This window comes from Cherax quadricarinatus, chromosome 78 (genome assembly GCF_038502225.1).
Source record: "Cherax quadricarinatus isolate ZL_2023a chromosome 78, ASM3850222v1, whole genome shotgun sequence".
In the NCBI taxonomy this organism is placed as follows: domain Eukaryota; kingdom Metazoa; phylum Arthropoda; class Malacostraca; order Decapoda; family Parastacidae; genus Cherax; species Cherax quadricarinatus.
The window spans coordinates 4,613,267-4,625,291 of record NC_091369.1 but is presented as its reverse complement, the minus strand read 5'-3'; the positions used below and the strand labels follow the sequence as shown (position 1 = coordinate 4,625,291).

At 45.9% G+C, this 12,025-nt stretch overlaps 1 protein-coding gene across 1 annotated transcript in view; it reads right to left on the bottom strand.

Moving 5' to 3' along the window:
* Positions 1 to 1,222: 1,222 nt before the first annotated feature.
* LOC128701573 (homeobox protein ceh-10-like) overlaps positions 1,223 to 12,025 on the bottom strand; it is a 76,765-nt gene continuing 65,962 nt past the window's right edge. The window contains exons 5-7 of the mRNA XM_070101526.1: positions 7,768 to 7,945; positions 6,365 to 6,612; positions 1,223 to 5,846 (exon numbers count right to left, since the gene is read on the bottom strand). Of these exons, the coding sequence (XP_069957627.1) occupies positions 5,586 to 5,846; positions 6,365 to 6,612; positions 7,768 to 7,945 (687 nt within the window). The 3' untranslated portion in view covers positions 1,223 to 5,585. The remainder of the gene's footprint in view (positions 5,847 to 6,364; positions 6,613 to 7,767; positions 7,946 to 12,025) is intronic.

Sequence of the window (12,025 nt, the reverse complement as noted above, 5' to 3'; positions counted from 1 at the left end):
TACCCTTGTAGGACTTTCACTGCCACAGCTGGTGTATAGAACTGTTCCTGCCACAGCTGGTGTATTGACCTATCCCTGCCACAGCTGGTATACAAGACTGTCCCTGCCACAGCTGGTGTATAGAACTGTCCCTGCCACAGCTGGTGTATAGAGCTGTCCCTGCCACAGCTGGTGTATAGAGCTGTCCCTGCCACAGCTGGTGTACAAGACTGTCCCTGCCACAGCTGGTGTATAGAGCTGTCCCTGCCACAGCTGGTGTATAGAGCTGTCCCTGCCACAGCTGGTGTATAGAGCTGTCCCTGCCACAGCTGGTGTACAAGACTGTCCCTGCCACAGCTGGTGTCCAGGGCTCTGACAATCATTCCTGCCGATGGGTAGCTGTAGTTATATCATGGGACTGCCCCACCCACCCACCCATGAAGATCCAGCAGTCATGAGGGAGGGCTGGTCACTCTTCCCAGTAACAACGAGAAGGGAAACTAGACGTAAAGGAAACTACGCGAAAAGGAAGTACCATAGCGAAGTAGAATTGGAAGAGAGAGATAGATTTACACCTTCCATTTACCCCTATTCCTTTCACACACACACTGGCCATATAGTGGCCGAAGTAAAGGAGACACGTTGACCATCGTTCATTCAACTGCCATCTGGACTCCTACGTCAGCTAACGCGTCCGACTTTAAAGTGTCAGTCGTATAAGAGTCGTACTGAGTATTCTTTGAATATTAATGTGATATTACCACCCCTTCGGGAGGGAGGGAGGGAGGGAGGGAGGGAAGGAGGGAGGGAGGGAGGGAGGGAAGGAGGGAGGGAAGGAGAGCAGGTCTTTATGCTAACATGTAGCAAATATCTTCGGATCAAAGGAATTTAAGATACTAAGCAATAATAATAATAATAATAATAATAATAATAATAATAATAATAATAATAATAATAATAATAATGCCCATAAGTAGGCCGTCTTATTTCTAAGGGACAAAAGGCCTTTTCTCGTCCTCTTAAAAATTTGGAGTCCTCAGTCACAGTGGTAACCAATGAATCTCAGGTCTTCAGTCCCTCATCGACACCATGCCCAGCCCTTCTAGGGTAGGGTAGGTGCCTGAGCCCGAGCCTTTAGCTCATAAGACTGTCATTCCCATTAGCCCCCTTGGGGCGGGGATGGCAGACCAGAGAGGCCTAGCTTGTGGCTAGGCCTGGGGACAGTTGGTCCCAAAGATGAGGAGGTACTTGTACCTCCTCCCATGGGAGACTTAGGTCTCAGACACTCCCTAAAGAGGGAGCCAAGGCCGGGCCACCACTTGGAAAAGGCCCGGGCCGGGAGAATACCGGCTAATATTTAATAATAATAATAATAATAACTTCAGTCTCTCCCCAAATTCTAACTAAGTGAACGTGGCGCGGAAAGTTACAATAATTACACTGGACGTAACTCATCAGGTGAACTAGAAGAAACAAAGAACATTTTTTAAGACTAATCAACACATTTAAACTTCAAAAAAGTTAACATCAAACAAATATAAACTTAACATAGACAAAATATTTAAAACTGTGAAAAAATGAGGGAATAAATTATAATTGTTGTTATTGTGTATATTCTGTCTTCTACTGGGGATATACAGGGAGTGGCGAATGTATGTCTCTCTCAGGGTATATACACTGGTAGTTTACATTAATCAGTATTTTAGGTATTAAAGTATTCTTGACTGGTGGTGACCAGGTGACCTGCAGCCTTAATGACCCTCGTGTAGTAGATAGACTTTAAACCCCATTAACCAACTAGCCTTAATGGCCCTCGTTTAGTAGACTTTAAACCCCATTAACCAACCAACTAGCCTTAATGGCACTCGTTTAGTAGATAGACATTAAACCGCATTAACCAGCCTTAATGACCCTCGTGTAGTAGACTTTAAACCCCATTAACCAATCACCCAGCCTTAATGACCCTCATGCAGTATATAAACATTAAACACCATTAAAAACACACACAGCATAACCTTACTCTCAGACATTATATATATAGTCAAAACTGATTTCCAAAAATATCCTGAACCAGAAAGAAACAGCCTCTTCCAGCAGAATAAGAAAAAAAGAGACTTACCCAGACGGCAGCAAGACTGGAACAGGGAAGACAAACCTCTCAAACCTCCCCAACATCAAATACAAATAAAAGGTGACTAACAAAAGAAGACCTAACCCTCCCTCACAGTGCTGTTGTTTCCTTTCTATGAACATCTATTATTTCGGCTTCTGAGTAGCGTAAGATTAGTTGAGGAAAATTCAGTATGATTCTTGGGTTAGCAAGTGTTGAAATAGAGAGAGAGAGAGAGAGAGAGAGAGAGAGAGCATATACTACCTAAGTATCTTGTATAGTGAGTCGAAACATGAACCCATAACAAAGTAAATTATGTAATAGCAGCGTATTAAATTAAATGATAACAATTCCCTACATTGTTAAGGCTGTTAAATGTTAAGTTTTCACTCCCGTGGCAGGTGGTAACTGTTCAGGTGTCTCCTGCAGTTATATGCTCGACGCAATCAAATATTTCTTCTACTGTGAGTTTTAATGCTGTATATAATTTTAATTTGGGTTTGAAAGGTCAATATCACAACCAGGAAATATTCGGGAAAGAGTCAAGGTCTGCAGCAAGGCTGAGAAAAATGTTAAATAACGAAAAATTTCACTAAGACGCTATGGTGAGGCAAGCAAGAAGTTACTATATACACGAGTAGTTGTTCTGGCACCATCACCTGGATGAACAATAGTCAACACTCTCAAACGAGACGAAAATATATATAAATACAAGACACTGAAGAGTGCGTCACTGCCCACTGGAAGTGAATCATCACTATCACTTTCTCGATTCCTTCTTGGCTCTGACGCACTGCACATAACTGTTATTTAAACATTTCAGTGTTCCGTAAATGGTTTAATAGTTTCTCGAGTCTTAAAAGGCTGTAATGACCTTAAACAACACGTAAGGAACATAATATTTATCATATTAAATGTTCAGAGGATTCTTCTGAGTCTTAGATGCACTTTACATAACATTATCAAGACTGGTCCTCATTAGTTTTGTTTGCCAATCTGTCAATAGTTTTATTTTTTGCCCAGAGTTCAAGACACAACAATCACATATATTCGTGAGTGGACCAGCAGGTCCAGAGAGTGGTCCAGGGTGGTACAATTCAGGTCCACCTGTTCCCAATTGCATGTTAAACTACATATATATTTTCTAGACAATTTCCTGACGCATAACGAAGAGACTTAAAGTCATTCCTCACAAAGTTCAGAGTTTTAACACAGTCAGGATAGAAAATCTTTACAATGGAGTAAAATAAGAACCCCTATCTTGGGTAATATCGAGAGTACATTTGTATTGAGCAGTACTGATGTTCCTTGAAACAGCACCGAAGTTCCTTGAGAAGCACTAAACTTACTTGAGATAGCACTCACGTTCCTCGAGACAGCACTGAAGACAGGGGGCAACATTCGCGACAGCAGTGACTGAAGACAGGATCTTCTCGCAACACAGACGTTAAGATTACAATGATTGTCGCGTCCAAGCGAGGTTTATGTCATATGTATTTCACACATTTGAATAATGTCGCACATTTCTACGTCGCGTCCTGTAAGAGTGGCCAGGAGCGCATCAGTGACCGTCACTCTCCTGTGGTACTAGACGAAGTCTTGAGGGCGAGTCTTCCCCGTCAGTAGCACCACAGGGTACCTGGGGATCCCAAAGCTGGGGTGCTGTGATTATGCATAACCAAGGTACACATCCCCACCAACACATCACTCCTGGGGTACCTCCAGTGGCTAGAGGGAGGGTCCTGCCACTGAAATAGCGTGAGTTGATCTGTAGCTCCTGGTACCTCTCTCCATCCGCGGTTATTTTGGTGGTGGAGGTTATGGTTGATATGGCAAGAGTGGGAAAAGTTGTGTTGGGAAGGGAATGAAATCTTGAAAGGTAAGGGAATCTAAACTCTAACTAGAAGAAACTACGTGTGTGATTGTATTGTCTATGTTAAAGGTTACACCATCATCACCTGAGGATCAGATTCCACTCAAATGTCAAACAGATTCTGCCTCGTTCTCTCAGAGTTGTATATCTGCAATCGCCCATTCAGCCACTGGTCTAATCTTACAAAGTTTAACGAGTCATTTGACTAGTTGAACCATTTGTTGTCTCACAAGAACATTCCCTTTAAGGGAAAAGAGATTCCTTGAGGCTGGTAAAGGGCTCTTGGGTCCCGAGTAAGGGGGCTACTCTCCCCTTTACTCCGGAAAAGTATTTACCATTTCCACTGGAATACATTAACTCCCACAGCAACTATATTCGCAAATTCCAAGTTTTATTCAAGTTTACCATTAAAATTTGCTGTTTTCTCTTATGACAAACTTACAAAAAACGGACATAAACATGTGGGAAACCAACATTAACCAAAGAAACATGTGTCAGCACCTCCCACCTATTTCCCAGTTGTTTATATATGCCCAAAGTACTACTTTAATCCCCACAAAATACATTGAATCATCTTGATATTTCCTAAATGGCCAAGTTGATTGATCTTATTTGGTCAGAGCGTCGTTGTTAAGACTGTGATGGTGGTGGATGGTGGTTGTGGTGGTGGTGGATGGTGGTTGTGGTGGTGATGGTAGTGGGAGTGGTAGTGGTGGTGGTGGATGGTGGTGGTGGTGGATGGTGGTGGTGGTGGCGGTGGATGGTGGTTGTGGTGGTGGTGGTAGTGGGAGTGGTAGTGGTGGTGGTGGATGGTGGTGGTGGTGGATGGTGGTGGTGGTGGCGGTGGATGGTGGCTGTGGTGGTGGATGGTGGTTGTGGAGGTGGATGGTGGCTGTGGTGGTGGATGGTGGTTGTGGTGGTGGTGGATGGTGGCTGTGGTGGTGGTAGATGGTGGTTGTGGTGGTGGTGGATGGTGGTTGTGGTGGTGGTGGTAGTGATGGTGATAGTGGTGGATTGTGGTTGTGGAGGTGGTAGTGATGGTGGTGGATGGTGGTTGTGGTGGATTGTGGTTGTGGAGGTGGTAGTGATGGTGGTGGATGGTGGTTGTGGTGGATTGTGGTTGTAGAGGTGGTAGTGATGGTGGTGGATGGTGGTTGTGGTGGTGGTGGTGGTGGTGGTGGTGGTGGTAGTGATGGTGGTGGATGGCTTATGATGGTAGCCTGTTGGTGGCAGATGTAGGTTGCTGGGCTGGTGACTATGATTGTGGTTGGTTGGCAGTGGTAGGTCGGGGGTGGGGTGGGGGGGGGGAGGTGTCTATAATGGTGGTAGACGAGGCGCAGGTAAAACTAACCCTTATGTAATACTTTAATAATGCAGAGAATTCCAGCCACATCTAATGGATGATGTTGGGGGTAATGGGGGAGTGATGGTGCATGGAGGTCATGGTGATGGTGACAGCGGTGGTGTGGTGGGAGTGGGTAGAGGCTTTATTGGCGCTTGTGGAGTGCTGCGGGAGAAATCTAAAGGCGTTGGAGTAGTGATGGTGTTGGTGGAAGAAGGTAATGGTGGAGGAGGTGGTGGGGGTGGTGGGGTGAAGATAGTGTTGGAGAAGAAGGTAGGGGATCAGAAGTGTGCTCCCAGGTGGTGGTGGTGGTGGAGAAGAGGCTCCGGGTGGTGGAGCCCCGCTAGATTGTTGTTGAGATTCATCCTGGCGGCGTGTTCCTGGGCCTTCTGACGGAGCACAGCGATGCTGCTCGAACGAAGGTCGTCGGGCAGCGCACTCTGTGCAGCCTGCTGACCTGACGACCCTCCTGTGTGCAGGCTGCTGGAGGAGGCATCTGGCCTGCCCACCCCCACGAAGGTGCCTGCTCCTCCTCCCACTTCCTGCAAGCACAAAACATTGTAGCTCACGAAATAACACGATTACAGACAAACCACGGAACGGGTGGGGTTTCAACCCATGGCGAGCAAGTCTTAAAACCCCACAGACCAGTTCGTCAAGGATACCAATGGAAATAAATCACTTTGTCTGACGTTTTTGTGGATAAATCAAGTTAATTTACACTATGTATGATAGTTGTACTTATGTATATCTGTACCTAAATAAACTTACCACTAGAGCCCGCTGGTCAAGTGGTTAACGCACTGGCCTGTGAGTTTTAAGACCCACTTGCCATGGGTTCGAATCCTCTCTTGTTTCTCGATTTGACAAACATTGTAAGGTGTAACAAACAGCATTTCTCAGTTTTCTCTGCCACTGGTTTATAGTTAATATTTACAGTATATTTTGAACCGGTTAGGTCAGTCCTGTTGACCTAGGGTGTGACCCAGTGACACCAGGTGACCCGTAGTGTATATAGGAGGAGAGGGGAAGGAGGGGAAAGGAGGGGGAAAAGACTCACCTTATCCATAGGATAGTGTGGGGACTCCCGTGGGAACCCAGATTCAGGGTCCCCGTGGTGGTCCCCAGGGTGACCCTGCTGCTGCTGCTGCCTCTTTTGTTGCTCCTGCTGATCTACCTGCTGTTCTCCCGACGTCTGCTGCTGTTGTTGTTGCTGCCGCTGTGGGTCTTCTCTGCCGTCGCTGTTCTCGCCATCTACCTCAGACTCCTGCAGCTGCTGTGCCGCCTCCATGCTCTTCCTGTGCATACCTGCTGAGAACACCAGCATCACTAATACTCTCACTAACCTCTCACACTAACCTCTAACACTAACCTCTAACACTAACCTCTAACTATTACAGCAACCTTCAACCTCTCACACTAACCTTCAATCTCTCACACTAACCTTCAACCTCTCACACTAACCTTAAATCTCTCACACTAACCTTCAATCTCTCACACTAACCTTCAACCTCTCACACTAACCTTCAACCTCTCACACTAACCTTCAACCTCTCAAACTAACCTTCAACCTCTCACACTAACCTTCAACCTCTCACACTAACCTTCAACCTCTCACACTAACCTTCAACCTCTCACACTAACCTTCAACCTCTCACACTAACCTTCAACTTCTCACACTAACCTTCAACCTCTCACACTAACCTTCAACCTCTCACACTAACCTTCAACCTCTCACACTAACCTTCAACCTCTCACACTAACCTTCAACCTCTCACACTAACCTTCAACCTCTCACACTAACCTTCAACCTCTCACACTAACCTTCAACCTCTCACACTAACCTTCAACCTCTCACACTAACCTTCAATCTCTCACACTAACCTTCAACCTCTCACACTAACCTTCAACCTCTCACACTAACCTTCAACCTCTCACACTAACGTCTCATATTTGTTTCAACATACTTCTAATACGTCTTTAACGTCTATTCAAACGAATGATGCGTGTGATCCTCCTAATTACTGAGGATTAATGTGACCTTCCTAATTACCGTGAGGATGATGCGTGACCTTAATTACTGTGTCACTGCTTGCAGTTTACCTGGAGTTTACCTGGAGAGAGTTCCGGGGGTCAACGCCCCCGCGGCCCGGTCTGAGACCAGGCCTCCAGTTCTGTTGATTATGTTACAGTAGCTAGAATTTGTAGGTATCAGTAGTGTGATATCACTAGTAGATAAGATTGTGAGTGAGTACTTCACTAGGAAGGCAGCTAGTAAGACTAGCTTCACTAGGAAGGCAGCTAGTAAGAGTGGTTTTACTAGGAAGACAGTTACTTGGTATAATACCACTCTGGCCAGATTAGTAGAGTGGCATCACCTTTCTGAGTCAACCCACACAGAGGCTAGCAGGGAACACCCACCAGGCAAGTCACCTGCTGTCATTGGCAGCAGGGAATACCCACCTAGGAGCCAGGGGGCAGGGCAATCCTCCCCGCTATCCACCGACTTGACGATGGTCTCCGGCAGGGGCAGGGAATGGCGCACCATGGCACCGTACAACCCGTACTCCGCCATAATGGTGCTCTTGCCCCATGTTTTCTCCGTCTTGCGCCATTTTGCGCGTCGGTTCTGGAACCACACCTGTAAGGAGGAGCAAAAAGAGGTTATTAGTGGCGCCGACGCCTTTATACCAGTCAATGACTATAGATGAAATAATGTAAATAAGCCTTGGACCCCAGTGGAAGTAAGTTAGAAACCCCAGTGGAAGTAAGTTAGAGACCCCAGTGGAAGTTAGTTAGAGACCCCAGTGGAAGTTAGTTAGAGACCCCAGTGGAAGTAAGTCAAAGACCCCAGTGGAAGTAAGTCAAGGACCCCAGTGGAAATCAAGGACCCCAGTGTAAGCAAGGACCCCAGTGGAAGTAAGTCAAAGACCCCAGTGGAAGTAAGTCAAGGACCCCAGTGGAAATCAAGGACCCCAGTGTAAGCAAGGACCCCAGTGGAAGTAAGTCAAAGACCCCAGTGGAAGTAAGTCAAGAACCCCAGTGGAAATCAAGGACCCCAGTGTAAGCAAGGACCCCAGTGGAAGTAAGTCAAAGACCCCAGTGGAAGTAAGTCAAGGACCCCAGTGGAAATCAAGGACCCCAGTGTAAGCAAGGACCCCAGTGGAAGTAAGTTACTTTGTCTTCCCTTTTTGGGGTTTTATCCTTGTGGATAATTTACACCTATGTTACTATACATAAAAACTACTGTAACTGTCTTTATGTGTACCTAAATAAACTTACTTAGTGGCCAAATCTCCCGATACCTCTCCCAGTTCCCATGCCCTGCTCCCCTAAAATCCCTGGGGCTATCCCTTAACCATGTACACGCCCCTGACAAAGGGTCTTACAACGCCCTCTCTTACGTATCTTGTTGTGGGAACTTGTAACGAGGGGATTGCACAGTTATTAAATCAACCCATAAATAGACTAACTTGACACGTATGAGCCTCTCCATCCCTATCGTTCCCCTGTGGGGGGTGTAACCAGCACCCTGGGTTAATTGGAAGGGAGAGTAGGAACAAGGGAGGGCAGGAAGTGAGGGAGCCAGGGAGGGAGAATAGAGAGAGAGGGAAGTACTACTACTACTAATACTGTTAATAGTACTAATACTATTGATAATAATAATAATAATAATAATAATAATAATAATAATAATAATAATAATAATAATATTGACTGAACTTACCATGCATTTATAAAATACACTAAAGATTTTTTTTGTTTTTTTTTGCAAAATTAGAGCATTTGCTCCAAGAATAACTTGCTGACAGATTCGGGGATTTAAGTATCTATACAAGTAACCTGTTATTTGTGTTGCTCAAGTCATATTATTGACACCTGTGTCAGGTAGACTAGAATTTCTATCGAATTCCCATCCTCAGTTGGTGTAGTAACGGAGAGGCGACCAACAGTATAATACAAGTTGGTGTATGTATACACACATGCTGTATAAGACACTCCCACGCCCCTGCAACTCACTCCTGCGCTCCACTAACTCCCATCACTCCGTCTCACACAGGCACTTCCATCTTAGTCTGGAAGATGGAGATATCCATAGTATATATCTGAGGATATCTAACCAAGACAAAAGGAAATCCATCCAAGAAAAAAGGATATCCAAGAGAGAGGGATATCTAACAAGAGAGAGGGATATCTAACAAGAGAGAGTGATATCTAACAAGAGAGAGTGATATCTAACAAGAGAGAGTGATATCTAACAAGAGAGAGGGATATCTAACAAGAGAGAGGGATATCTAACAAGAGAGAGGGATATCTAACAAGAGAGAGGGATATCTAACAAGAGAGAGGGATATCTAACAAGAGAGAGGGATATCTAACAAGAGAGAGAGGGATATCTAACAAGAGAGAGAGGGATATCTAACAAGAGAGGGATATCTAACAAGAGAGAGGGATATCTAACAAGAGAGAGGGATATCTAACAAGAGAGAGAGATATCTAACAAGAGAGAGTGATATCTAACAAGAGAGTGATATCTAACAAGAGAGAGGGATATCTAACAAGAGAGAGGGATATCTAACAAGAGAGAGGGATATCTAACAAGAGAGAGGGATATCTAACAAGAGAGAGGGATATCTAACAAGAGAGAGGGATATCTAACAAGAGAGAGAGGGATATCTAACAAGAGAGAGGGATATCTAACAAGAGAGAGGGATATCTAACAAGAGAGAGGGATATCTAACAAGAGAGAGGGATATCTAACAAGAGAGAGGGATATCTAACAAGAGAGAGGGATATCTAACAAGAGAGAGGGATATCTAACAAGAGAGAGGGATATCTAACAAGAGAGAGGGATTTCCAGCCAAGATAGGAGTCGGAATATTGGAATAAATTTAAATAGATTTAGAACATTAACAATAACATCAGTAGCAGCAGCAGCAAGAACATTACCCCTTTACCCCTTCCCCTGCCCCCTGCCCCTCCTTGGGCACGTGGCAGTAAGGGTATAAGCAGCTGGGAAGTGATACCTTAATACGGTTTAAGGTTACAAGACTCAAACCTTAATGAGTGTTTGGTGAGAGGGCGGCTTCTCAGAGATGGGGCATCCTTGGGTATCCTGCCCACCCCTCTCCTCTCCAACCATCTCCTACCTACCCTTCCCCTACCCACCCATGCCTATCCCAGTCACGCAGAAGGCAGAGGGATGGCCAGGGAGAGGGACAGAGAGGGCGAACCAGAGGTACAGAATGTAGTGTGGAAAAGGGAGATTGATAGAGAGAGAGAGAGAGAGAGAGAGAGAGAGAGAGAGAGAGAGAGAGAGAGAGAGAGAGAGAGAGAGAGAGAGAGAGAGAGAGAGAGAGAGAGAGAGAGAGAATGGGATGGCCCCATCATGGGAGGAGGCACCATGGGGGCGTCGTTAGAGTAACACGCACAAATATCCAATTAACACGCTGGGAATCGAGGAGGCGAGAGTAATCCTTTCAGATGAGGATCCTCTCCCTTCTCTCCTCCCCTTCCCTTCCCTTCCCTTGCCTCCTCTTTCCTCTCCCCCCTTCCCTTTGTCTCCCTTCTACATCCTCATTTCTTTCCTTCCTTCCCTATGCCTCACCTTTCCCCCCATACCCTTGTCTTTGTCTTCCTACCTCGCTCTTCACCCTTCTTCCCCTAATGTCTAGTCGGGTCCAGGACCAGAATGATGAAGCCAGGACGAGGAAAATAAGACTGAAACCAGTAGTTAAAGACCAGTAGCTGCAGACCAGCAAAAGATATCAGAGGTACACATTGGCGACACACACACATACATACATACATATATACACACACACACACACACACACACACACACACACACACACACACACACACACACACACACACACATACACACACACACTTGCACACGAAAATCACTCACTACGAAAGCAAAAGACTTGGCAGACGATGCAACATCCCCCCCAATGAAAAGCAGGGGTGTCACTAGCACGTTAAGAGACCATACAATAAGTGTCAGGGGCCCGAGACTGTTCAACTGCCTCCCAGCATACATAAGGGGGATTACCAACAGACCCCTGGCAGTCTTCAAGCTGGCACTGGACAAGCACCTAAAGTCGGTTCCTGATCAGCCGGGCTGTGGCTCGTACGTTGATTTGCGTGCAGCCAGCAGTAACAGCCTGGTTGATCAGGCTCTGATCCACCAGGAGGCCTGGTCACAGACCGGGCCGCGGGGGCATTGACCCCCGGAACTCTCTCCAGGTAAACTCCAGGTAAACACCAGGAGGGCCAGGAGCTAGGACTCGACTCCTGCAACCTCAACTAGGTGAGTACACACACACACACACACACACACACACACACACACACACATTTTTCCCTCCAGCCAATCGCACCGAGCGGGAAATTCACGAATAAATCCATCTAAAAAATAAATACACTTTTTCTCCACTTTTCCAGTTTCCAGGCTGGAAGCACGCGTCCTCCTGGAAGCCAGACGCAGACAGAAATCACCCCAACGTTACCAGTATACAAGGGCGACATTCCCCTCCTTGATGCCCTCCCTCAAATCCTCGTTACCTCACACAGAACTCGACCCTATGATCGTCGTCTCGAAGGCCTAGTTTACCCTCTTCACTGTTACATATATTCTTCCCCTCTTCCTCCCGTTATAAACAACATTGATATAGAGGTTTTCTCTGTGAGACAGAAACGAGCATAGATCTGGGCC